The 24666-nt window shown below is 34.9% G+C and overlaps 1 protein-coding gene across 1 annotated transcript; it reads right to left on the reverse strand.

The window, feature by feature from the left end:
• Positions 1-3468: 3468 nt before the first annotated feature.
• LOC139864146 (uncharacterized) lies at positions 3469-4011 on the reverse strand. Its single transcript, XM_071852733.1, has one exon. It carries the CDS (start codon positions 4009-4011, stop codon positions 3469-3471), a length of 543 nt encoding a protein of 180 aa, XP_071708834.1.
• Between the last annotated feature and the right edge of the window lie 20655 nt (positions 4012-24666).

Below are 24666 nucleotides of genomic sequence, written 5' to 3' on the forward strand. Positions count from 1 at the left end.
ATTATTATTATTGTTGTTGTTGTTGTTAGTTTAGAAAACTTATTATTATTAATACAAGTATTACTATAAAGATTACCATTTATGATTATAATTACTAACATGATTATTATTACTATTATTGCTATTACTTATATTATTATCATCATTAATATTAATATTAAGATTATTATTACTACTATTATAAGTATTACGAATATGAATTGGTTACGAATATAATTAAAACTATGTGTCATGTTATAAAAGATTATAAAATGTGTAAGATTTAGAATATGAATGTAAAGTCAATAGATATGTTACGAAGATTATTTTCATAAAAAGATGATCAATAATCATAGGTTATAATTTGAACTTGAACATAAAAATAATTATGATATAAGAATAATCATGGTTATGAACTCTTAAACGAAGTATTATTATTATTATTATTATTATCATTATAACTAAAATATATAGATATATTACAATTACTATCATAATTATAATTATTATTATTATCATAACTATGAGTAACAGAAAAATTGATATTTTTACAATTATTATTATTAATATCATTGTTATTATCACTAATAGAGTTATTATTAACATAAGTATATTATTAATGTTGTTATCATTATTTTTACTAATATTAACTTAGTATAATATGAACTACTGTTTTGAAAAACAAATGAAATACATAAATCTATATATCTAACACATATAACATAACAAAATATTTTATTATATAAAAAGAATATATGAAATATAAATATATTATTAATATAAAATAATATCATTAATAGGTTATATATATAAACTTATTCGATTACGATTATGTGTATTAATATATATACACAAATGATATAGGTTCGTGAATCCGAGGCCAACCCTACACTTGTTCAATGTCGTCATATGTATTTTTACTACAAAAATACAGTATGGTGAGTTTCATTTGCTCCCTTTTTAAATGCTTTTACAATATATTTTTGGGACTGAGAATATATGCGCAACTTTTATAAATGTTTGACGAAATAGACACAAGTACTTAAAAATATTCTACGAATGAGTTATGAGTACACCGGATATCACCCCTTTATAGTCTGGGAATCTAAGAATTAGGAAACCGAGCTCCTAATTGACGCGAATCCTAAAGATAGATCTATGGGCACTAACGAACCCCAGTCAAAGAATTTGAACTGCTTTAGTACTTCGAAATAGGTATACAACCTCCAGCTTTAAAAGATATGATCTGTTTGTGAGGTGTACACAACCATCATATTTAAAAGAGTGGCCTGTTTGTATGCTTTAGCATGACCGTGCGGAATGCCGGTATGCGAGGGATATTCTATATGCATCTTGTTAAGGTCGATTACCAGATGTTTATATATCGTATGAATGATTTTACAGCAGTGAGCAGAACTGCACAGATTGTTTTCGAAATATGAGTATCTTGTGATCTATTATATTATTGGAAATGATTGTTTATGATAAACTAATGAACTTACCAACCTTTTGGTTGACACTTTAAATCATGTTTATTCTCAGGTATGAAAGAAATCTTCCGCTGTGCATATGCTCATTTTAGAGATATTACTTGGAGTCATTCATGACATATTTCAAAAGACGTTGCATTCGAGTCGTTGAGTTCATCAAGATTATTATTAAATCAATTATAGTTGGATATATTATGAAATGGTATGCATGCCGTCAACTGTCGATGAAATGAAAGATTGTCTTTTAAAAATGAATGCAATGTTTGTAAAATGTATCATATAGAGGTCAAGTACCTCGCGATGTAATCAACTATTATGAATCGTTTATAATCGGTATGAACGGGGCATTTCAGTTTGCCTCAAATAATTATCATGACTTGTATCCAAAAATGTTAGACTTACCACTTTGAACATGACAAGTCATTATCAAGGCAATACATCCAAGGTAAATGAACACTTAATGCATATAGTACTTGTATACGATGTTGGGTATCTTTTGCAAATATTAAATGAAGTAAAGAGTCCAAAGATTTAAGTTAAATACTGATTCAAACGGTTATACAACGGATAAGTGTTTTGGACTGTACCGCGTGCGGTCGACCTGAGCTGCAGCAACGACTATTTTTTTTATCTCTCCATATAAATTGTAGAACTTTGAAGACTTGACCCTCTTGCATGCTTCAACTCAAATTCACCAGAATCATAATACCATAACTCATGTACATGTGTTTGTGATTAGCAGGAGAAGTTCTATAATCTCATAGATTGTAGAAGGGGGTTGTAAACTTACTATCAAATTACTATCTTTGTGAGTTTACTTAGTGTTGTATTAATCCTTTGAATTGTCATTACTAGAAAGGGTGAGTCTTGTACATTGTAATTAGAATCATAAGCTAGCTTAGTTATCTTCTTCCTTAAAGGGAACTAGAAAGTTGATTAAATCCATTGGGGATTAATACTTGTCCAAGGTGAAGACATTTTGATCTAAGTTAGAGGTAATCTTTCGACGGGATAGAATGATTAGATTTGTTGTCTACAAAGAATTACAAGGGCTTGTAAATCGGATCCCTACCGGATTTGGAGAAAGAGGCTTAGTGAAGCAAAACTCCCGCCCTCTAGTTACTTACATTCAGAATACCACAGAATCAACTTACGGAGTTTGTGACTAATATGTAAGTTATTTTGCGCACGGTTTGTATAAAGGAGCGGCTCCTATTTCAATATTAGGCCCTACGATTTATTACCTTTTACCTATAAGAATCATGAGGGGTCATGTATTTTATTTTATTTTTTTAAACGGCGATATCGACATCGAATGCTCTCATTTGTCACCCACACACGCGTTAGGAGAAAACCCAGTTCGCGACGATGTTGACAGTACCATCGAAGGTTCCCCCAAGACCTTTTCAAATCACATTGATGTTGGCAGTACAATTGGAAATTTCCTGCATAGAGTGAGAATCGAACCTGGGCTGGCAGTACTCAAGTTATATCTCACCCCATTCATCGGATTGGAGCTAAAAATAGTGCCTTTCCATAATTTTTTTTTACTGTATATGGCTGCTCCTTTTTTTTTTCTCCGTCGTGTTAGGTGTTCCTAGCGAAGTGGTTTTACAATGTTAGTATCTATATTTTTGTTTGAATGGCGAAAAGTTTATTAAAAAACGAAGCCCTCTAGCAAGTAGCTAAAAAAGTAATTACAAAGGCTTTAGGATCATAAGATCCAATTAGAAACTATGTTACTCCTATTTTTGAGCCAAAAAAAAAAAAAAAAAATACAATTTAACAAAATCAAATATAGTACTCTTTCAAATTGACGTATCATTGAAGACAACACAATTCCGGAACCGCCAAATCATCCAAAGGATCGAAGCCACGATCACCCGAATCTTCTTCTTGTCATCCTTCGTAGTATTCCATCATTTCCATGATCCCATCCAAAGCAAGTAGCTCGACCAACTTGAGAGAATTGGAAAATCACAATCCAGCCAAAGTAGAACTAATTTCCATAATTCATTAGCCATTGAGCACCAAAAAAAATATGATCTATATCTTCAACTCCACAACCACATACCGGGAAACAAATAGTATTAATTCTCATACCTCTTAAAGAAATATTAAGTCTATGTGGAAGCTTGTCCAAACGAAACTGCCACATAAAAATGTTAATCTTACGAGGGAGATCCGTGTTCCAAAAAGTTGAAAATGAACTCGAAGGTAGTACTCGATCATCTATCTGAATACGGGCCGATGCCACTAAAAAAATACCATTAGAATTGAGATTCCAATACCATTTATCTTTTTTTTTGAACGGCAAGTTAGTTTTCATCGCACGGTTAGTGGTTAGATCGCATTGCATCGCACGTTCCAGGAGGAAACCGCCACCATCCAAACGGGCAGGTGGGGAAAACCCCCTGGTGAGACTCGAACCCGGGTCTCCTCGAAACCATGCAAGCATGGTTACCAATGAGGCAAAGCCCCATTGGCTCCAATACCATTTATCTTGATTATCAACTAACTGCAATGTACTGATTTCATTCATAGCATCGATAACCCTTCATCATTTCTACTTCCCAAATTTTCTCTACTCCAATGCCACTCCCAACGTCCATTAATCAACCGATTAGATACTTTTACATCCTTAACAGTTTCAAGATGGAAAAGATGGGGGTACCTGGATGCTAGAGTAGAATCACCACACCGAAAAACGTGTATAATTCTCATCCCCGATTTGACGTCGAAATGCGGTATCCACCCATTAACAGTGGCTGCATTACATGGTGCCACAATACTAGAGCATGCTCCATTAGTGTAGCAAACATCAAAAACAGAACCATGAATTGCTAAAACCACTTTACACCATAACGAGTCTTCATTATTTAGATACCTCCATTTCTATTTGTGAAGAAGAGCAATATTAAAAGTCTTGAGACTCCCAGCATTAAACCCCCTTTATCAAATAAATTTAAAATTAACATCCATTTGATCCAAGCAGTTTTCCTTTTGGTCTCGGTTCCTCCCAAAAAAAAAACGAGAACGTTCAATAATATTTAGAATAGGTTCCGGGCACCTATAAATGGACATTAAATAAATACCAATACTACCCATGATCGACTTTATAAAAGTCAACCTATTTGGAGAGTAAACTACTATTCCAAGACGAAAGTCTCATGCGGTATTTATCAATTAGACCTTGCTAATTACTCATCAACTTCATATTAGCACCAATCAAAATACTAAGATATAAAGTAGGAAACGTACCAATACTACATCCTGACTCCGCAACCAGTTAGTATCTATTCCAAGATTCTTCATTTAATAACAAACATTTCTTTATTAGAATGTAACATGCGTTTATTATGTTTGTAGTACATAGATAATAAAGTACTTTTTGTTAATTTTATGACTCGATATATTACAAAATTATTTTGTAGCACTAATGATATTAAACTAGCAATAGACCGGACCGCGCGCTGCTGCGGTTCCGTTCCATTTGCTTTTTATGTTCTCTTTTGATGTTCTCAATACACCGGTTATTTAGTTGTTTGTACACACCTAAATTTACTTCATTACAATACTGAAGTCGTTAGTTAAGTCACTGCATCCTCCGCCTTAAGTGTTTTGTCTATTGTTTTGCTCATAGGTATAATATTCTACTCACCACATTTTACTCCAACATATTACATGAACTAAAATTACAACATATTAACACAATATTACCAATTCGAAAGGCCATCAAATAAATTGTTGGTTATGTTGACTTGAGGGTGCGATAAAAACCTACAAACAATCAACGTAATTGAAACAATACATGAAGCCCTCACCACCATAACCAACAACAGAACAACAACCTTTATCCAAAGTTTTCTTTTGTGTTCTCTTGCTAGCCATTATTTCAAATGACAATATTGAACAAATGCTACCTGGAGAACAAATTTCAAAAGAACATAAGAAGAACACAAACAAAAATTAAAAATTAAAAATTAAAGGACCAATACCTATGTGTTCCAGCAGCAAAATATGAACAACCTAATCAAAAACCAATAAAAAAGCTCAATTTTAGTATATCAGATTGAGGAGAAAATGTTGTGATTAAGAGAGGATCGCCTGGACGTTGGTAGACACAAATTTGAGAGAAAATAACTCTATTACTCACAAGAATAGATTACACGAGTATTACAAAACTTAAAAACAAAAACTCTCAAACTAACACACTAGGAATTCTCACCACTCTCTAGAGATGTATTCACTCTTGGTTACGATTACACATATCTCACACACACTAACTAGGTTGTGATTACACTTTTTCTGAATGATTTACAAAGGAGGTTTGCACCCCTATTTATAAGGAAAATTTGAGAAGGTGGAATGGTGTAAACGCGTGTGTGAACGGACATTGGTGGCTAGCCGTAATAGTTTTCAATTTTGCTACCTCCATATCTATAGTCAAAATCGTCAACTTTGAATATCTAGTATCATCTAGATTGCGGCTAGAATGGGGACATTTAGCGGCATCTAGAAGATACTAGATTACGACTGGAAGTTATCAATTCTCCCCCTCCAGCCGTATACAGGGAAAACACATCGCGGTTATGTCTCTGCATAACTTTAGCTTCTCTCGAGTCACCACCTTTGTCAACATATCCACATGATTCTCCTTTGTATGGATCTTCACTAGTCTCAACAGTTGTCGATCAATTACCCGGCGTATCCAATGATAGCGAATATCAATATGTTTTGTACGGGAATGGTACATGGAGTTCTTGCTCAAATCTAGAGCACTCTGACTGTCACAATATACCTTGTACTCCTTTTGCTTGATTCCAAATTCTTGGAGATACCGCTTTAACCACAACATTTCTTTTCCAGCTTCTGCAGCAGCAATATACTCTGCTTCAGTTGTGGATAATGCAACACACTTCTGTAGTCTTGGTTGCCATGAAACAGCTCCCCCTGCAAAAGTGTAAATGAATCCTGAAGTAGATTTCCTACTATCAGGATCTTTAGCCATATCAGCATTTGTATAGCCTTCCAAGATTGGATCAGCTCCCTCGTAAAAAAGACATATCTTCATTGTACCTTTAAGATATCTGAGAATCCATTTTACCGCATTCCAATGTTCTTTCCCGGGGTTGTAGAGAAAACGACTCACCGTTCCCACTGCGTGAGCAATATCGGGCCTCGTACACACCATTGCATACATGAAACTTCCAATAGCTGAAGAATATGGTACTGACAACATCTCCCTGATCTCTTCCATGGATGAGGGACATGAACTCTTACTTAACTTGAAATGGTTGGCTAATGGAATGCTAACAGGTTTGGCATTGTTCATATTGAACCGTACAAGTACTCGTTCAATATACTTCTCATGAGATAGCCATAATCTTCTATTCTTCCTGTCTCGGGTAATCTGCATTCCCAAAATTTATTGAGCCTGTCCTAAGTCTTTCATGTCAAAAGACTTAGAGAGTTCCTTCTTCAGCTGGTTGATCTTCGTTGCGTCTTTCCTTACGATCAAAATATCGTCTACATATAGTAGAAGAGCAACGAAATCTCCTTTAGAAAATTTCTGAATGTAGACACACTCATCTGCTGCAGTTTTCTTGTACCCTTGACTCACCATGCACGAGACAAACTTTTTGTACCACTGCCTAGGTGCCTGCTTTAAACCGTACAAACTTTTCTTCAGCTTGCATACGAAGTTATCACCAGAAACCTCAAAACCTTCTGGCTGATCCATGTAAATTTCTTCTTATAAACCTCCATGAAGAAAAGCTGTCTTTACATCCATCTGTTCAAGCTCCAAGTTCATACTTGCGACCAATCCAAGTATGACTCTGATTGAAGTCATCTTGACTACTGGTGAAAATATCTCGTCAAAATCAATTCCTTTCTTCTGTTGGAATCCTTTGACTACAAGTCATGCTTTGTATTTCACCACTTTTCCACTGCCATTCTTTTGCAGGTTGAACACCCATTTGTTTTTCAGTGCCTTCTTCCCGCGTGGAAGTTCTACAATCTTATAAGTTTCATTTTTCTGCAGAGAATCCATCTCAACCTGCATTATGAACAACCATTTTTCTTTATCGTTATGAGTTACTGCTTCATGAAAACTCTCTGGTTCTCCATCTTCAGTAAGTAGAAGGTATTCGGATTCTGGATATCTACTGGATGGAATCTGGCTTCATTCAAATCTACGAACTTCTGGAATATTCTGAGGAGATCCACCATCATCTTGGCCTTGTGATGGTTCCAGAACATCTGGCAGATGGGGTTGTGACTCCCCCTGCTCAACACCGTCATTTTCCTCATTATCTTCTACTTCTGGTATTTCTTCTTGCACTGAAAATTCATTTCTCATGAATGATTCCGTTGTTGCCTCTGGCACCTGAGCAACAACATTTGTCTTTTGAGATATTGTGGGCTTTTCAGTATCTTCTATTATCTGGCTTTCATGGAACACCACGTCCTTACTTCTGATCACCTTTTTCTCTTTTGGATCCCATAATCTGTATCCAAATTCTTCATCTCCATAGCCTATGAATATGCATGGAGTAGTCTTTACATCCAGCTTCTGTCTGAGCTCGTTGGATACATGTGCGTACGCCAAACATCCAAATACTCTTAAGTGAGAGTATGATGGATCCTTTCCAAACCAAAGTTTCTCCCGAACTTTAAAATTTAGTGGTACTGATGGAGATCGGTTGATCAAGTAACATGCGACTCTGACTGCTTCTCCCGAGAATAGCTTTGGCAGCTTAGCCATACTGAGCATGCTCCGAACACGTTCCATGATTGTCCGGTTCATTCTTTCTGCTATACCATTGTGTTGAGGGGTACGTGGAACTGTCTTCTCATGTCGGATGTCATATGATCTGCAATAGGCATCGAACTCCCTGGAAGAGTATTCACCGCCGTTGTCAGCTCGAAGACACTTTAACTTCTTTCCTGTCTCACGTTCTACCATGACATGGAGCTGTTTGAAGTAATCGAAAACCTTGGTCCTTCGTCAGCAAGAAATATACCCACACCTTTCGAGAAGCATCATCGATAAACGTTAGAAATTATCAATTTTCGCCAATTGATTCAACCTCCAAGGGACCGCAAACATCAGAGTGCATCAGATTGAGTAACTCCGATCTTCTCGTTGAAGAGGAATTAAACGAGACTCTATGCTGCTTACCAAATAGACAATGATTGCAAGGATCTAGTGCAGCATCCTTATCTACATTGATAAGCTCCTTCTTTATTAGGGTAGACAACCCTTTCTCACTCATGTGACCGAGTCTCTAGTGCCATAAATTTTGTGAAGCCTCCTGTTCTGCAACATTAAGTCTGTCTGTGCAGATCTTCACATGAGTTTTGTATAGTGTGCCACAAATGTGTCCTCGAGCGACTATCATAGCGCATCTTGACAATTTCCATGTGCCTTTACAGAAATGACTATCATAACTAGGGATGGCACCCGCGGGTCGTGGGCGCGGATTCACTAGATCCATCACCCATGCCCGAGAATTTTTTGTCAACCCGTTAACCCGTGGATCTTCCTTGACTGATTTATTTTCAGATCCATGCCCGTACCCGCGGATATCCGCGGGTAACGGGTTTACCCACAGATCTTATATTATTCAATAACTTAATGAAATGAGATAAATTTTATGGTCAAAAAATGATAAATATATATTAAAAAGATAAAAAAAACATCAACTGAAATGTAGCAGGAAGTTACACAAATGTATGTAAAAATTAGTATTTGTTGACTTTTTGTATGAGTTCGAAACCTAGTATGCCACGGGAAGTTTCAATCCTTTAACAATTTGACTATTCAAGTTGGGAAATGAATACGGAAAGAAAGTTGGGAAATTAATGACTATTTATTCGAGTAAAAGCTCAGGTTTTAAAACTAATTTTTAGTCAAAGGAGTTTTCGATGTTGCCATTAAAGTTGTATTGCAACCTCCAAGTTCTAAGAAAAAGAAAGGGAAGGGTCAAAAGGGCTGCTCTATTTTGTAATCAAACTCGAATGAATCTAGTTCCTACTTTGCTTGTATAGGAACTCGTCAAGAATAACCAGTAAAAAGCGTCCACGTTTGGCTTATCGTGTGTCTCTTTCGTTTTTAACTGTTTAGACTTTAGCAGTCACAAATTGTTGTTTGGCCTTCCAGGTTCCCCCTCCCCGGTTTTTGGTTTGTTCTTAAACGTATTAGTTTTACAGGAGATCAACTTTGAGGAAAAAACAAAACGAGAAAAAAAAAAAAAGTCTTGGATTCTTTTTTTATATATTTATTCATTAATTTGTACTTCATTGTTAAATACTTTCCCCAGAGATTTGGTTATCACTATTGCATTAATTTCTTTAGTTGACTAAAATTTAGGAACCTGATGCAGAATTATAAGATTACTTGTATTGCTCATAATGTCACATGACAACCTCAATGTTCAGTTCTCAGTGATCTTTAGCTTTCGTCAATTGCATAGGTTATGTGTTATAAGAGTAAATTATTAGTCGCATAGAAAATATGAGTATAAAAATTTTTAATTGACGGATATATCCGCGGATTGCTCAAGCGGTTTTTATGGATTTACGGATCGGATTTTCTCCTCAACGGATCAAGTACATCCATCGCCCGCCCGTGACCCGTCAACGGGTACAAAATTTTACCCGTCACGTACCCGCGGGTGAAGTTTTCTAAAATTACCCGCCCATCACGGGCGCGGGTACCCGCGGATCACAGGTTTTTTTAGATCCATTGCCATCCCTAATCATAACCTTGTTTCTCTAGAGCTATTCCAGAAAGTAGATTCAGCCTAAGATCTGGCACATGGCGAACATCCATCAGAGTGATTGTGCTCCCGGAACTTGTCTTTATCTTAACATCACCAATTCCGACAATCTCAGCGGAACTGGAATTTTCCATCTTCACAGCTCCAAAGTCACCAGCTTTGTATGTTGTGAAGTATTCCTTGTATGGAGTCACGTGGTAGGAAGCTGCAATATCTACCATCCATTTCGTATGTCTCATCATGGGTTGAACAATAAGCTACCTCACCAGAGATAGTCACTAATGTTTCTCCACCCTTATTCTTCGGCTGTGAACTGCTCTGATCTTGTACCTCTTTCAATCTGTAGCAGTTCTTCTTCATATGTCCCTCTAATCCACAATGATAGCATATATATATTGGTTTTCTGCTTTCAGCGGACCTGCCCCTGCTCTTTCTTCTGCCTCTCCATTTGTTTTTGCTACTCATTCGTTGTCTCCCCCGATTCTCTGTGACAAAGGCATGGGTCTGATCTGTATCCATGTTCTTTCTCCTTACCTCTTCACTGAATAGGGTATCCTTGACCATTGACATGGTAAGTTTGCCATTCGGGGCTGAGTTGTTGAGTGTTACGACCAGCGTCTCCCAACTATCAGAAAGAGAACTAAGTAGCAGTAACAGCTGAACTTCATCGCCAAGAGGCATCTCTACAGACGATAACTGGTTGACCAAGCTCTGGAACTAACTGGTATGCTCGGTAACTGAAGTTCCACTTTTAAGCTTCATGTTGACTAAACGCCTCATCAACAGGGCTTTATTCCGAGCAGTCTTGGCCTGGTACATGTCCTTCAACTTTTTCTATAGGACATATGCTTCTGTCTCTTGTGCAACATGATGGAAGACACTATGATCAATCCATTGACGGATCTGACCAATATTTTTTCAGTTTAACTTCTTCCACTCTTTCTCTTTGGCAGAATCAGGATTTGTACCCTTTAATTCAATAGGGTCAAACAAATCCTTACAGCTGAGGAGATCTTCCATCCGAGGTTTCCACAGCGTGTAGTTGGTGGCAGTGAGCATAATCATGGCTCCGGAAGATGATCCTGACTCTTCAGTGGACATTATCACCTTACAAATAATTTTTCAACACAAACGGGGTTGAAAACTTCAGAAAACTCAAACACTCGACCAACGCCTCTAACCAGGCTCTGATACCACTTGCTGTGATTAAGAGAGGATCGCCTGGACGTTGGTAGACACAAATTTGAGAGAAAATAACTCTATTACTCACAAGAATAGATTACACGATTATTACAAAACTCAAAAACAAAAAATCTCAAACTAACACACTAGGAATTCTCACCACTCTCTAGAGATGTATTCACTCTTGGTTAGGATTACACATATCTCACACACACTAACTAGATTGTGATTACACTTTTTCTGAATGATTTACAAAGGAGGTTTGCACCCCTATTTATAAGGAAAATTTGAGGAGGTGGAATGGTGTGAACGCGTGTGTGAACGGACAATGGTGGCTAGCCGTAATAGTTTTCAATTTTGCTACCTCCATATCTATAGTTAAAATCGTCAACTATGAATATCTAGTACCATCTAGATTGCTGCTAGAATGGGGACATTTAGCGGCATCTAGAAGATACTAGATTACGGCTGGAAGTTATCAGAAAAAACAGACAAAGTAAATAGAAGAAGAAACATATAAACATTACCTACACAATGACCAATATAAGATAACGATGGTCGATTGTAGAGAGCGCCAAAAGTTTTTGTTATATGACTGCATCCTCCACCTTAAAGGTTGGTAGCTGCCACCACTGCTTCATGATGAGATTGTTCCTGAACCAAAGTACATCATTTGGTTACAAAATCATTTTGTGTTAATTGTGTTAAGTAGTACAACAATAAAAAGCTTTTATTTTTATAATAAAACGTGATGTTAAGTAGTACAATTAGTGATGTTTAAATAAAACGTGATGTTACCTATTTTTATTTTATTTTATTTTTATGTGTATACGGCTCTATTAAGTAAGTTAACAGCAATCGTCGATTTAGTGACGATTTGACTGCCTCTTAAAGCCAATATTGAATTCCATCCATGATCTAAAACACATGGAAATTTGATCCTACCATTTTCATGACGTTCTTTTTTTACTTATTTATCTATTTATTTATTTATTATTATTATCATTATTATTTATTTTGGCCGGAGGTCCTTTTGGAAGCAATCTCTCTATCCGTCGAATATAGAGAGGGAGGACTTTCTCTCTCTTGGAGTGTTTCACTCGGAGTGAGAAATGACCTCTCTTTAATCTAGGGTAGAGAAAGGATTATCTACGTCTCACCTTTTCATACCCCACACATGAGGGATTGAGCTATGTTGTTGTTGTTGTTGTTGTTGTTGTTGTTGTTGTTTAAATGGAACAAACTTTGATAAAGAGTACATTATCACATATCTAACAAAAAACCAATTGATATGTGTTTAAATGTAACGTTAGTTTAATCAAAGATTATAGATCGACATTATTAAACTATAATAACACCAACCTGACTCCAAAAAGTCAAATATACATACCTTGAGAGTTGAGACCACCTGATGAACGCTAAAAATATTCAGTTTTGACATGTACGATGCACACCACCTGTGATTGAAGCAACATCATGACTCCGTGATATTCCTTTATGTGTAGCGGCATGCTACAAATTTGTTTATTCTCACATTCTAAGTGAATGTGGTAAATAAAGAACTTTTTTTTTAAATATAGTTGTTGAGAAAATTTTGATATCAAGCTAATATATGATTATATTCACTCACATACATATTGGTTCAATATGCAGAGCACATGTAGAATGCCTAATTAGATACAATAGAACTTTTATGTATTTTATACCACAATCAGAGATTAAGAGGAGTGCTTTGACCTGGTTATTTGAGCTTCTTTTAATCTTGTGTTAACAATAAGCTTATAGTATTATTCAAATTTGGCATAAACTTATGAGCTTGAATAAGGCATAACCTAAGTTTAAAAGCTCATAAACCATTAAACTTGCGCTTCTTGGATTTTTCAAAGTACAATAAGCTGATATATGTAGACATAAGCTTACTTAATTGGCAACAACAACTAAATCTAGTTTACACATAAGTATAGATGATCATATCTACTAACATAAATAAAGATATAAAACCGCATATAATGAGGTCAAAATACCAATTTAATGAGAAGCTTGGTGATAAATTCTTTGGTGGAATCGAAAGCCAATTCAATGATTGAAGTGCATATTTTAAATTTGAAAGAAATCAATGAGTATGCTGCATTAGGGATGTCGTTTTTGAGGCTTTTCTTAAACATGCAATGGTTCACACTCAAAACCTCGCTCAATGTTTTTCTACTGAAGGAACATGACTTGCTAAAACTGAAATTTCATGTTTCTATCAATTTAGTCTTAGAATAACACCAACCTGAATTTTTGATAAGCATGAATTACTTCAACTTTTTTTGTACGTACAGATTTTTGTATGTGCTAAAATTTTGTCTTTGAGATTTTTTGTGCTAAAACTTCATACAAACATTTCATACACAAATTTACTCATGAATTTAGTAAATAACACCAATCTAAATTTTTGATAGAAACATGAAATTTCAGTAATGATTTGGAACATCAGATCTGTGACGATCGCTCAAAATCCATATGGACGAACACGCCATTCATCGATTTCATTGCGAGGTATTTGACCTCTATATGATACGTTTTATAAACATTGCATTCTTTTGAAAAGGCAAACCAAATATGAATATTTAAATCAAAGGTTTTCGACATCTGATGATTTTTACATATAGACAATCACTGTAAATAATAGTTTACAACAGTACTTCCGTTGACAATGCAGTCAAAATAAGATACATGGTGATGATTTGGTGAATGCAACGTTTTCTTGAAAAATATGCCATGTAAGACTCCATGCACATAGCTTGTCTATCATATAAGTAAACAGCGGAAGACTTCTAGAAACCTGAGAATAAACATGCTTAAAAGTGTCAACACAAAGGTTGGTGAGTTCATAGTTTTAATGTTGCGCATAATCTGTATATAAAGGTGAATCACAAGTTTTCAGTTGTTTCATCCAGAAACGTTTATCAAAATATTCTACGAAATTGAGCACCCTGGTAACTAAACTTAACGTATATATAATTTGTACCCTTTGTATAATCATCTTAAAAATACACGCAAACCAACGTGTACGCTTCTCAAATAGCATACATCCGTTAAAAGGCTAGTGCTCTAGCTAGGACGGGGATATCAAGCCCTATGGATCCATATACTACTACTCGCGCCCACCAGTTCTTATAACTGGCAGTTAACAGTTACCAAAGCTAAGGGATTTTCGGTTCAAACTCAGTGTAAAATTTAGTATGTACTTGTATCCATTGCGTTTAAAATAAAGTGCATGTATTCTCAGCCCAAAAATATAGATTGCAAAAGCAATTAAAAAGGGAGCAAATGAAACTCACACATATAAATATTGTAAATCAGTTAATAAAGCATTTGCATGTATTATCAGCCCAAAAATGTAGAGAGTAAAATGGATCATATGAAACTCACCTTAGCAGCATATAAAGTCGTTCACCAAAATGTGATCGAAACACGGATTACCAAATAACCGTAGATCTCAACGTATCAATATTGTGATTTAATATTATAGGAAGGTACGTAGACACAACGGAGATGATAAACACTAGGTTTGTCTTGCGAATAGTACCCATGAATATTACTCATAACCTTCATAGTTATAACTCATACTTTCCTTAGTTCTATCCCGTTCGAAAATTATTTTGAAAGTGACACGCTCATGACCTCGTCGTAGTATTTTATGTATAATACTACTAATAATAATAAGATTAATAATAATATTAATCTTAATAATACTTTAAATAATAATAATAATAATAATAATAATAATAATAATAATAATAAGATTAATAATAAATATTAATCTTAATAATAATAATAATATTAATTATAATAATAAAAATATAAATAATAATACAGAGTAAAAAGAGAGTGAAATAGATTTAGGATATAAACTGGCTAAATGATCGAGCTTTATAATGTCTCCTGGAAATCCCTGCCATGCGATCGCATGGCATATGTGAGGGGAACCCATGCGATCGCATGGCCCCTGGTGACAGCTCAAAGTTGCTTGTTTTCTTGCTTGTCGACATAATATTATATAATATATATAATATATTTAATTTAAATAATTAATTATATATTATATTAAATTCACATGCATAGTTGACTTGTAATTTTCGTTCCGATAAGTCGTACGTTGTCACTCGACTTATGTCCCAGTTCCGGTTTTTCGAATGTCCCTTCGTACGCTGAGAAAACTTGTACATTACATTTTGGGACACGTACCTTAGTCAAAATATAGCCTTAAATTATCCCTAAATTATATCACTCAAAATATAACTTATACATTTGAGTGTTTTGGTCATTTACTTCTATAAATCATCGTCTCGCTATTTGTTAAAATACATTTTAAAATAGTGTTTACTGTAGCAATTCACTGTAGCAAAGTCAATTTCACTGCAGCAAATAGTGATTTTCGAAAACACTGTAGCATTTTGGGTACTGTAGCAATTTGAAAATACTGTAGTAAATTAGTGTTTTACTGGTTCATCTTAAACGCTTTATTTAACTTATCTGAATATCAATCGAATCAATAAACGAATGTTACTATCGTTTACTAAATAACTTGAAATTATATATATGTATATATCTTTTTAATATACATAAATCAGTTTTTAAATACACATTGGAAGTTATTTATAAATAAATTTTAATAATAAATATTTCAACTTATCATATATATATATATTCAAATGGATATTTAAATCAATAAGTTTAATGTACGGTATCAAACAATTAATACATTGTTACCTTTTCAAGTTATAGTATATATGTATCTATTTACATATAATTGTTCGCGAATCGTCGAAAATAACCGAAGGGTATTTAAATATATAAAGGTAGTTCAAAAATTTTGAGATTCAGTTTTACAGACTTTGCTTATCGTGTCGAAAATGTTAATCATACAAAGATTAAGTTTAAATTTGGTCAAAAATTTCTGGGTCATCACAAGATCTGATTAGATTTCAGTAACATGTTGAGTATAATAATACACAACACCACTCTAGATTTTTTAGAAGCATACAGATCTGACAAAATTTAGTCATTAATTTACTAAATTTTAGCACCAATCTGACAAAGTTTTAGCACATACAGATCTTTAAGAAGCATGAAGCATAAAGCATGAATTTCAGTTTTAGCACATACATATTGAATTTGTCTTAGCATTATAATAGCACATACAAAGTTTCAGTTTTAGCACATACAAAAATCAATCTAGAAGCATGAAATTTCAATTTTGTCCATGATGCAAACATCAAAACAACATATACAAAATAGCAAACATGCTATTTCATGTTTCTAAAAATTTCTTGTGATTAAAAAGAAATAGATTTGTTTATAACATACCGATAACATTCAATGGCTGCTGCTTTTTTTTGCTCATCGTGCAACTCGTCCTTCAATTCCCCAATTACCATGGAGAGTGCCCTATAGGACAAATCAGACCCTAAATCTCAACATCCTTCAAAATCCCATCTCAACATTCGTGATATTTCAGGGATCCACCACCACCAGCGTCGCAGATCCGTTGCCGCAACCAACTATTTGCTCAAGGGTTGGAAAAGGATGAAATTGATGACGAAACCAATTACTCAAGAGTTAAAGAAGAAATAAAGTGATACATGAACTGTCTAGCTGACACACCTAACGAAATCAAACCTGAATTACCAATAATTCATTAAACTTATAAACACTATTGTTTCCTATCCTGTTCCTCTTCCTAGAAGACATTCTATCACTTAAATCTACCACACCACAACAAACAATAAAAAATGAGTCACCTTCATCATCATCAGAATAACACACAAAGAACTGTTTTGCATTATTATAAAAACCTCAGCACAAATCTGAAAATAAAAAACATATTAAACATTACAACATAGAACATCTATAAAACAAAACCAACAACTAGGGGAAAAAAACAACTATTATTGTCACCAGCAAACACACATCACATCTGCGAAATTTGAGATCAAAAAATCTGAAAAAATAAGAAATATAACAGACTATATAGATATATGTAAAAGCATAATTGAAAGAAAAACAAAAAATACAATCAATAATAAACTGTATTACCTTGTTTGAAACCCTAATTTTGTCGATTTAGCCACAACTAACGAAATCAAACGACGAAATAACCAATAATCCAACACCACCAAAGAAAGACGCATCAATCGTTCGAAGAATACACGAATCGCCCTAAAAAACATCCAGATACAACACTGCAACCGTCAACAAAATAGGGCCTATATACACACTCTATGAATTAAATGGAGATTGTGGTTGTAGATTGAATTTTTGAGAAGCAGGTTAGGATTGAGTTGAACCCTAATTTGATGTCGATTGTGGAGAGAACTAAATAGGGTGTGTGAGTGAATGAAGAAGAGACATTAGGTTTAATAAAGTTTAAGTGGTTAACTGATGTCGTATTAGCCTAGATAAAACGGCAATATTTGGGATCGCTTTTAGTATATAAGGATAATAATACTGACTACGCCTCTAGGAATAGCCACCGACGACAACACAAGCAAACATCTTACTTTTATAATTTATGTTAACACATCAATACAATAATAACAATACTCAATCCCACATATACATATATATAATATACATATATATAAGAGTTGCAGAGGTGAGATATAGATGTAAACAATCCTTTCGCTACTCTCACTACTCTTCGTTTTCGCTACTCTCACTACTCTACGTTGAAGGCATCAATGAATGCTCATATTATATGTTGGATTTTAAACTGACACTAATAAATCCGTTAGTTACAGCCCTACGGGTCACTGAACTATCATATACGTAAGCAACAATAAAAATCATATCAAGCAAATATCTTACTTCTAATAGCTAAGAACACACGTGCAACAAATCATATCAAGTAAACAACTCATCAAAACAACAATTTTTAATAAAAGAAAAACAATAAAAATGTAATGTTGGGAAAATGAAAATAATAATCTGATGAGTCAAAAGCATTTTGCAGATTTTAGAGTCTGGAGATTTAGAGTCTAAAGTTACAGACTCTGAAATTGCTGAAGTAAACGTTTGAAGATTTCTTGAAGCAAAATCCATAGAATATTCTGGAGATATGCTTGTTATTTAAGAAGATTTGTTTTGAAGATTTGATTTTATCTCTAGAATTTACTTCCTAGTTATTAGCAAATTTGGTTTGTTTTTAGTTTATCTTTTTCATATTTATAGCTAAGTAGTTTTGGAAACCAAATCTCCAGATTTGGTTTTTATCTGTATAAATAGGGACGTATGGTTCATTTGAAAGATGTATCTTTTTGCACGATCAATATTATAAAACATATATTTCATATCGTGTTCATGTTATTATAATTCTTATTCATTGTTCAATTGAGAGTCTGGTGTTCATAGATCAAATACTGTGAACTAATAACTGATATCAGAGCGGGAAAGGTGTAAATCCTATCTCGGTGATCTTTAAAACGATCCATATTTTTCTTATCAGTACTATTACTACTCCAGATATGGCTGTAATTGAAAGGGATGGTGGTTCTAGCAAGTTTGAGGAAGATCTGAAAGCTGTTGAGAAGATGGATAAGGACTCTACTTGCAATAAAGCTTCTGCCTAAAAGGTACAAAACTTTGTGAATTATCTTGATAATGAAAAAGTGAGAATGTTTCAGTACTTGTTGCTTGACTTTAAGTGGTGTTTAGAAGACATTGATAGGTTAAGAACACAAATTTTTGATCTTAAAAATACCATCAAAAACAAAGATGCTGAAATTAAAGAATTGCAAAAATGTGAGGCAGAACTTGACACTTATAAAATGGCATACACAGAAGAAACTAAAAGGTTAAATACAGAATTAAGAAGATCAATGAAAAGGTCAAATCACTATGAAACAATTTGTAAATCTTGGTGTGTTTCTTCCAAAAAGAATTCTGATGCTATTGCCAAACAAATTCCAAATGATGTCAAAGCTATACTAGGTGAAAACTACATATTAAATAATAATGTGGAAGTTGATCCTAGTGTATTCAAACCTGACATTTTACCAAACACTTTTGTAAAATTTGATGGTGACAAAAAGATTTTAACTAATGCTTTTGTAAGATCTTTAGATCCTGTTGAACCTTCTGAGACTATAATACTTGAAAGCAGAAATCCACTAGAGTCTGAACTTTTGAAACCTTCAGACTCTAATAGTTTAGTCTCTCAAAATAATAGTGTATGTTCTGACCTAGAGTCTGACACCCAAGAGTCAAGTTGCAAGAGCAATTCTAAATCATCATCTGTCACTGACACTTGTCCAGATCCAAAAAGGTTAACTAAAAGAAGGTCAAAGTCAAAACAAGCTAAGACTATTCAAAAACTCAAAAGGAAAATTTTAAAACTCAATGAAAAAATCAAGAGTCAAGAAAAACCTTCAGTTAATAGAACATTTTGTTTTCCTAAGAAAATTGAGAAAGAATGGAAACCCAAAGTTTGTGAAAATAAAAGTGTCTTGAAATCTGTTAAGGAAAAGTTGATCTGGATTGGGAACAAAGCTTTTGTCTGGAGAGTGAAGGGTACTCCAGTTGAATCCACTGAAAAGTGGGTTCCCCTTAAAAACTAATCATTCTCTTTTGTTTGTGTCTTGTGTGGCAGGGTAATATGTGGTATCTGGATAGTGGCTGCTCAAGACACATGACTGGATGCAAAGAGCATCTTGTAGGGTTTGTTGAAGAAAAAGGTCCTTCTGTAAGATATGGTGATAATTCAGTTGCAAAGACTATTGGTTATGGTACTGTTATAGCTGGAAGTGTTTCATTTAAGAAAGTTGCTTTAGTTGAAGGGTTAAAGCATAATCTGCTAAGTGTAAGCCAAATTGCTGATGAAAATTGTGAAATCAGAATAAGAAAGAAAGCTGGTATTATTTATGATCCCAAAGGAAGGCCAACACTTGTAGCCTGGAGATTTCAAAATGTGTATATGCTGGATCTAGATTCTGTTGATGCTGGAATTAAAACATGTCTGTACTCTCAGACTGTCCCTGAACTTAATTGGCTTTGGCACAAAAGGCTTTCTCATCTCAATTTCAAAAACATTAATGAGCTTTCCAAAAAGAAGCTTGTAAGAGGTCTGCCTCAACAGCCTTTTAAGAAAGATAAACCTTGTTCTGCCTGTATTATGGGTAAACAGACCAAAACAAAGTTTCCCTCTAAAACCCTAGCTACTATTAGTGATCCACTTCACATGCTTCACATGGATCTGTTTGGTCCAATGAACACTAGTAGTCTGGGTGGGAAAAGATATACTCTGGTGATTGTTGATGAGTATTCTAGATTTACATGGGTTATTTTCTTAGCTGCAAAAAGTGATGCTCCTGAAGAAATCATCAATTTGATCAAGAGAGAGCAGGTGAAAAAGGGTGTTCTTGTCAAACAGTTGAGAAGTGATCATTGTACTGAGTTCAAAAATGTCACTTTAATTGATTTTTGTGTGGAGTCTGGAATTGGTCAAAATTTCTCTGCTGTTAGAACTCCACAACAAAATGGAGTTGCTGAAAGAAGAAATAGAACACTTATTGAAGCAGCTAGAACCATGCTATGTCAATCAAATGTTTCCCTAAGGTTCTGGACCGAAGCTGTCAATACAGCATGTTACACTCAAAATAGATCCTTGATTGTGAAGAAACATGGCAAAACTCCTTATGAGTTATATCACAAAAAGGTGCCTACTATTCATTATTTTCATGTATTTGGGTGTAAGTGCTATATCTTGAATCAAAGGGATCAGCTTGATAAAATGAGGCCAAAGTCTGATGAAGGTATTTTTATGGGATACTCTTCTGTATCTAAAGCTTACAGAGTATTCAATTAGAGGAGAATGAAGATTGAAGAATTCATTAATGTTTCTTTTGATGAAAGTTCTATAGAAATGGATCAGTCATCCAGCACTGAGCAATCTGCACTTGGTGAATTGTCAAATTTAATTTCTAAAAACAGTGTTCAGACTCTGGACTCAGAGTCTAAGTCTGATGAACCTAATTTGTCTGGGTTGAAAAATGAAGTTGCAGATAATACTCTCACAGAAGAACCTCCTCAGGAAGATGAGTCTGTTGTTATTCAAGAGGGTGATCAGTCATCAAATATCACCTTGGATCCTGCTGTTCCTACTAGAAAATCATCTAGAAATATAGTTCCTCCAAAGCATCTTGAGGATTATGTTGTGGATCCTACTGGTTTGCCTAAACCTAGCTCTTCTTCTCAGACACCTGTTTCTGACTTTGCTATTGCAAACTACTGCTTCTTTTCTTGTTTTCTTTCACTAATTGAGCTCAAAGATGTATATGAAGCATTGGCTGACAATGATTGGGTTGAGGCTATGACTGAAGAGTTGACAGAATTTGAAAGGAATGATGTATGGGAGTTGGTTCTAAAACCTGATGGTAAAACTGCAATTGGCACTAAATGGGTTTACAGAAACAAGGTTGATAAAGATGGTATTGTGATTAGAAATAAAGCAAGGTTAGTGGCTCAAAGGTATAGACAAGAAGAAGGAATAGATTATGATGAGACTTTTGCTCCTGTTGCTAAAATTGAAGCTATTAGACTATTTCTGGCATATGCTGCACACAAAGATTTCAAGGTGTTTCAAATAGATGTGAAGAGTGCTTTCCTGAATGGTAAATTGCAAGAAGAGGTGTATGTGAAACAACCTCCTGATTTTGTAAGTAAGAAATTTCCTAAGCATGTTTACAGATTGAAGAAAGCATTGTATGGTCTGAAGCAAGCTCCCAGAGCCTGGTATGATACCTTGTCAACATTTCTTCTAGAAAAGAATTTTTTCAGAGGAGCCATTGACAAGACTTTATTTATCAAAAGGGACAAAGGTGATGTGTTACTTGTTCAAATTTATGTTGATGACATTATTTTTGGGTCTACTAATCCACACTTAAGAAAATGGTTTTCTGACATTATGTCTGAAGAGTATAGAATGAGCAATTTATGTACTTTAAACTATTTTCTGGGGTTGCAAATTAAACAGAGTTCTGAAGGCATTTTTATTAACCAAAGTAATTATATTTCTGACATGTTAACTAAGTTTGGTTTTAAAAATTGTTCTACTTAAGAACTCCAATGAGTGTTTCTGAAAAGCTTGATAAAGATGAATCTGGAAAACTCACTTGTCAATCAACCTATAGAGGTATGATTGGATCTTTGCTATATTTAACTGCTAGTAGACCTGATATAATGTTTGCTACATGTCTTTGTGCACGTTACCAGTTAGATCATAGGGAGTCTCATTTTAAAGCTGTGAAAAGAATTTTTAGGTACTTAAAAGGTACCCCTAACCTGGGTCTTTGGTATTCTAAAGACTCAGGGTTTGATCTAATTGGTTACACAGATGCAGACTATGCAGGTTGCAAGTTAGACAGAAAAAGCACTTCTGGTGGATGTCAGTTGCTAGGTGAAAAATTGGTCAGCTGGTCGAGTAAAAAGCAGAATTCTGTGGCCACTTCCACAGCAGAAGCTGAATATGTTGCTGCAGGAAGTTGTTGTGCTCAATTACTATGGATGCAACATCAACTTTTGGATTTTGGGTTAACATTGACCAAAACTCCAATAATGTGTGATAATGAGAGTGCTATTGCTATTACTGAGAATCCAGTATTTCACTCCAGAACCAAGCATATTGAAATCAGACATCATTTTATAAGGGATTGTGTTGAAAAGGGCAAAGTGTTTTTAAAGCATATTGGCACTAAGGATCAATTGGCAGATATTTTCACTAAAGCACTTCCTGAGGAAAGACATTTCTATCTTCTTGGACAACCTGGAATGTTAAATCCATCTATTGAAATGTTGTCCAGTGATGATATTTCTTGAGTCTGAATTATTTTCTTAGAGTCTGGGTGACGTAATATTGTTCAGAGTCAGGGAAAGTTTACTCAAGTGTATTTTTGTGTATAAATTTGTTTCCTTCTTTAGTCAAATAAAGTTTTTTTTTAAATTTCGTTTTTAGGTTAATTGTTTTCTCTTTATTCTATTTCCTAAAATAAAAGGGTCAAATTTGGTATTAATGAAGAGAGTTAATGGTAACTTTTTGAAAATTTTTGTCAGGAGTATTAATTTGATAATGATTGTGTCAATCTTTTTGATAACTTTCTGTTATGATGCATTGGGTCAATCTTGGCCGTGCAGACCAACCTGCAGATTCTGAGCAATCAGAGTCAAAGTTGTTACCCAAGAATTGATTTGAATTGAATTGTACAAATTGCCATTCTCGAGTATCTTTTCTGCCCTACTCCGAAACCGGGTTTAGTTGGCTCGGTAATTTTACTCGACGTGTGATTGTTTCGAAACAGGGAACAACTTTGAATACACAAGCCTGTAACCCGCGGATGAATCGCACACTAGAGCCTTATTGGGGCTAAAACCAGTAACGAGAGCCTTTTTGGTGATGTTCCACAAACAGAGCAGGCTGAAGACATGGGTGAGGAAATCCCACCTCACTCTAACCCATCTTCTCCCGCTGCTACTGAACAAAATCTCTATTTAACCAACCTTATGAACTCACCAGTTCATATTGAGAATACCACCATACTTAAAACCCTAGATGTTACAGCACTTGTGAATTCACCTCAAAAATTCACTAGGCAAGGTGCTTCTAGTACTACTTCATCACCTCTGCTAGAGGTTGGTGAAGGCAGTGCTTTGACCCAATCTAAACCTGATAGGATAGTTAACTTGGATACCCTCATTACAGTCACTGAAGAAACCCACTCAGTTGACTTATTTGAAGAAGTCCCAATCCTGGACTCTAATAACCAAATTCAACAACCTACTGAAATGACCAAGCCAACTGCTACCCCAGACTTAAGTCTGCCACTACTCACTCCAAATATTCTATCCTTACACTTACTTGCACAGGCTGCCAATATCACACTCATGTCACAGGGTGAGATACAGGCCTCAAAATCTTCTATGTCTAAGGATCAGCTTTCTTTACAACAGGAAGGCTGTGAGGACATACCAACCATACCCTTATCTTTTAGCACTACATCTTAGACTGAGGCACCAGTCACTATGGTTGGCCTACATCAGGCTTTGACCAAGTTGACTAAGGAGTTTGATGACAAGCTCTCTGGTGTGCAGTCTAAGATTAATAATCTTAACTTTAATAATAATTTTGTTTCCAAAGATGAGCTGTTGGAGGTAAGGAGGTTGGTTGGGGATATGCAGGGGTTGACTAGTAC

Source organism: Rutidosis leptorrhynchoides, chromosome 8, assembly GCF_046630445.1.
Source record: "Rutidosis leptorrhynchoides isolate AG116_Rl617_1_P2 chromosome 8, CSIRO_AGI_Rlap_v1, whole genome shotgun sequence".
NCBI classification, from domain to species: Eukaryota; Viridiplantae; Streptophyta; class Magnoliopsida; order Asterales; family Asteraceae; genus Rutidosis; species Rutidosis leptorrhynchoides.

Bases quoted from the DNA above. Each gene is read 5' to 3' on its own strand.
- LOC139864146 (XM_071852733.1), bottom strand. From the start codon at position 4,011: ATGAATGAAATCAGTACATTGCAGTTAGTTGATAATCAAGATAAATGG.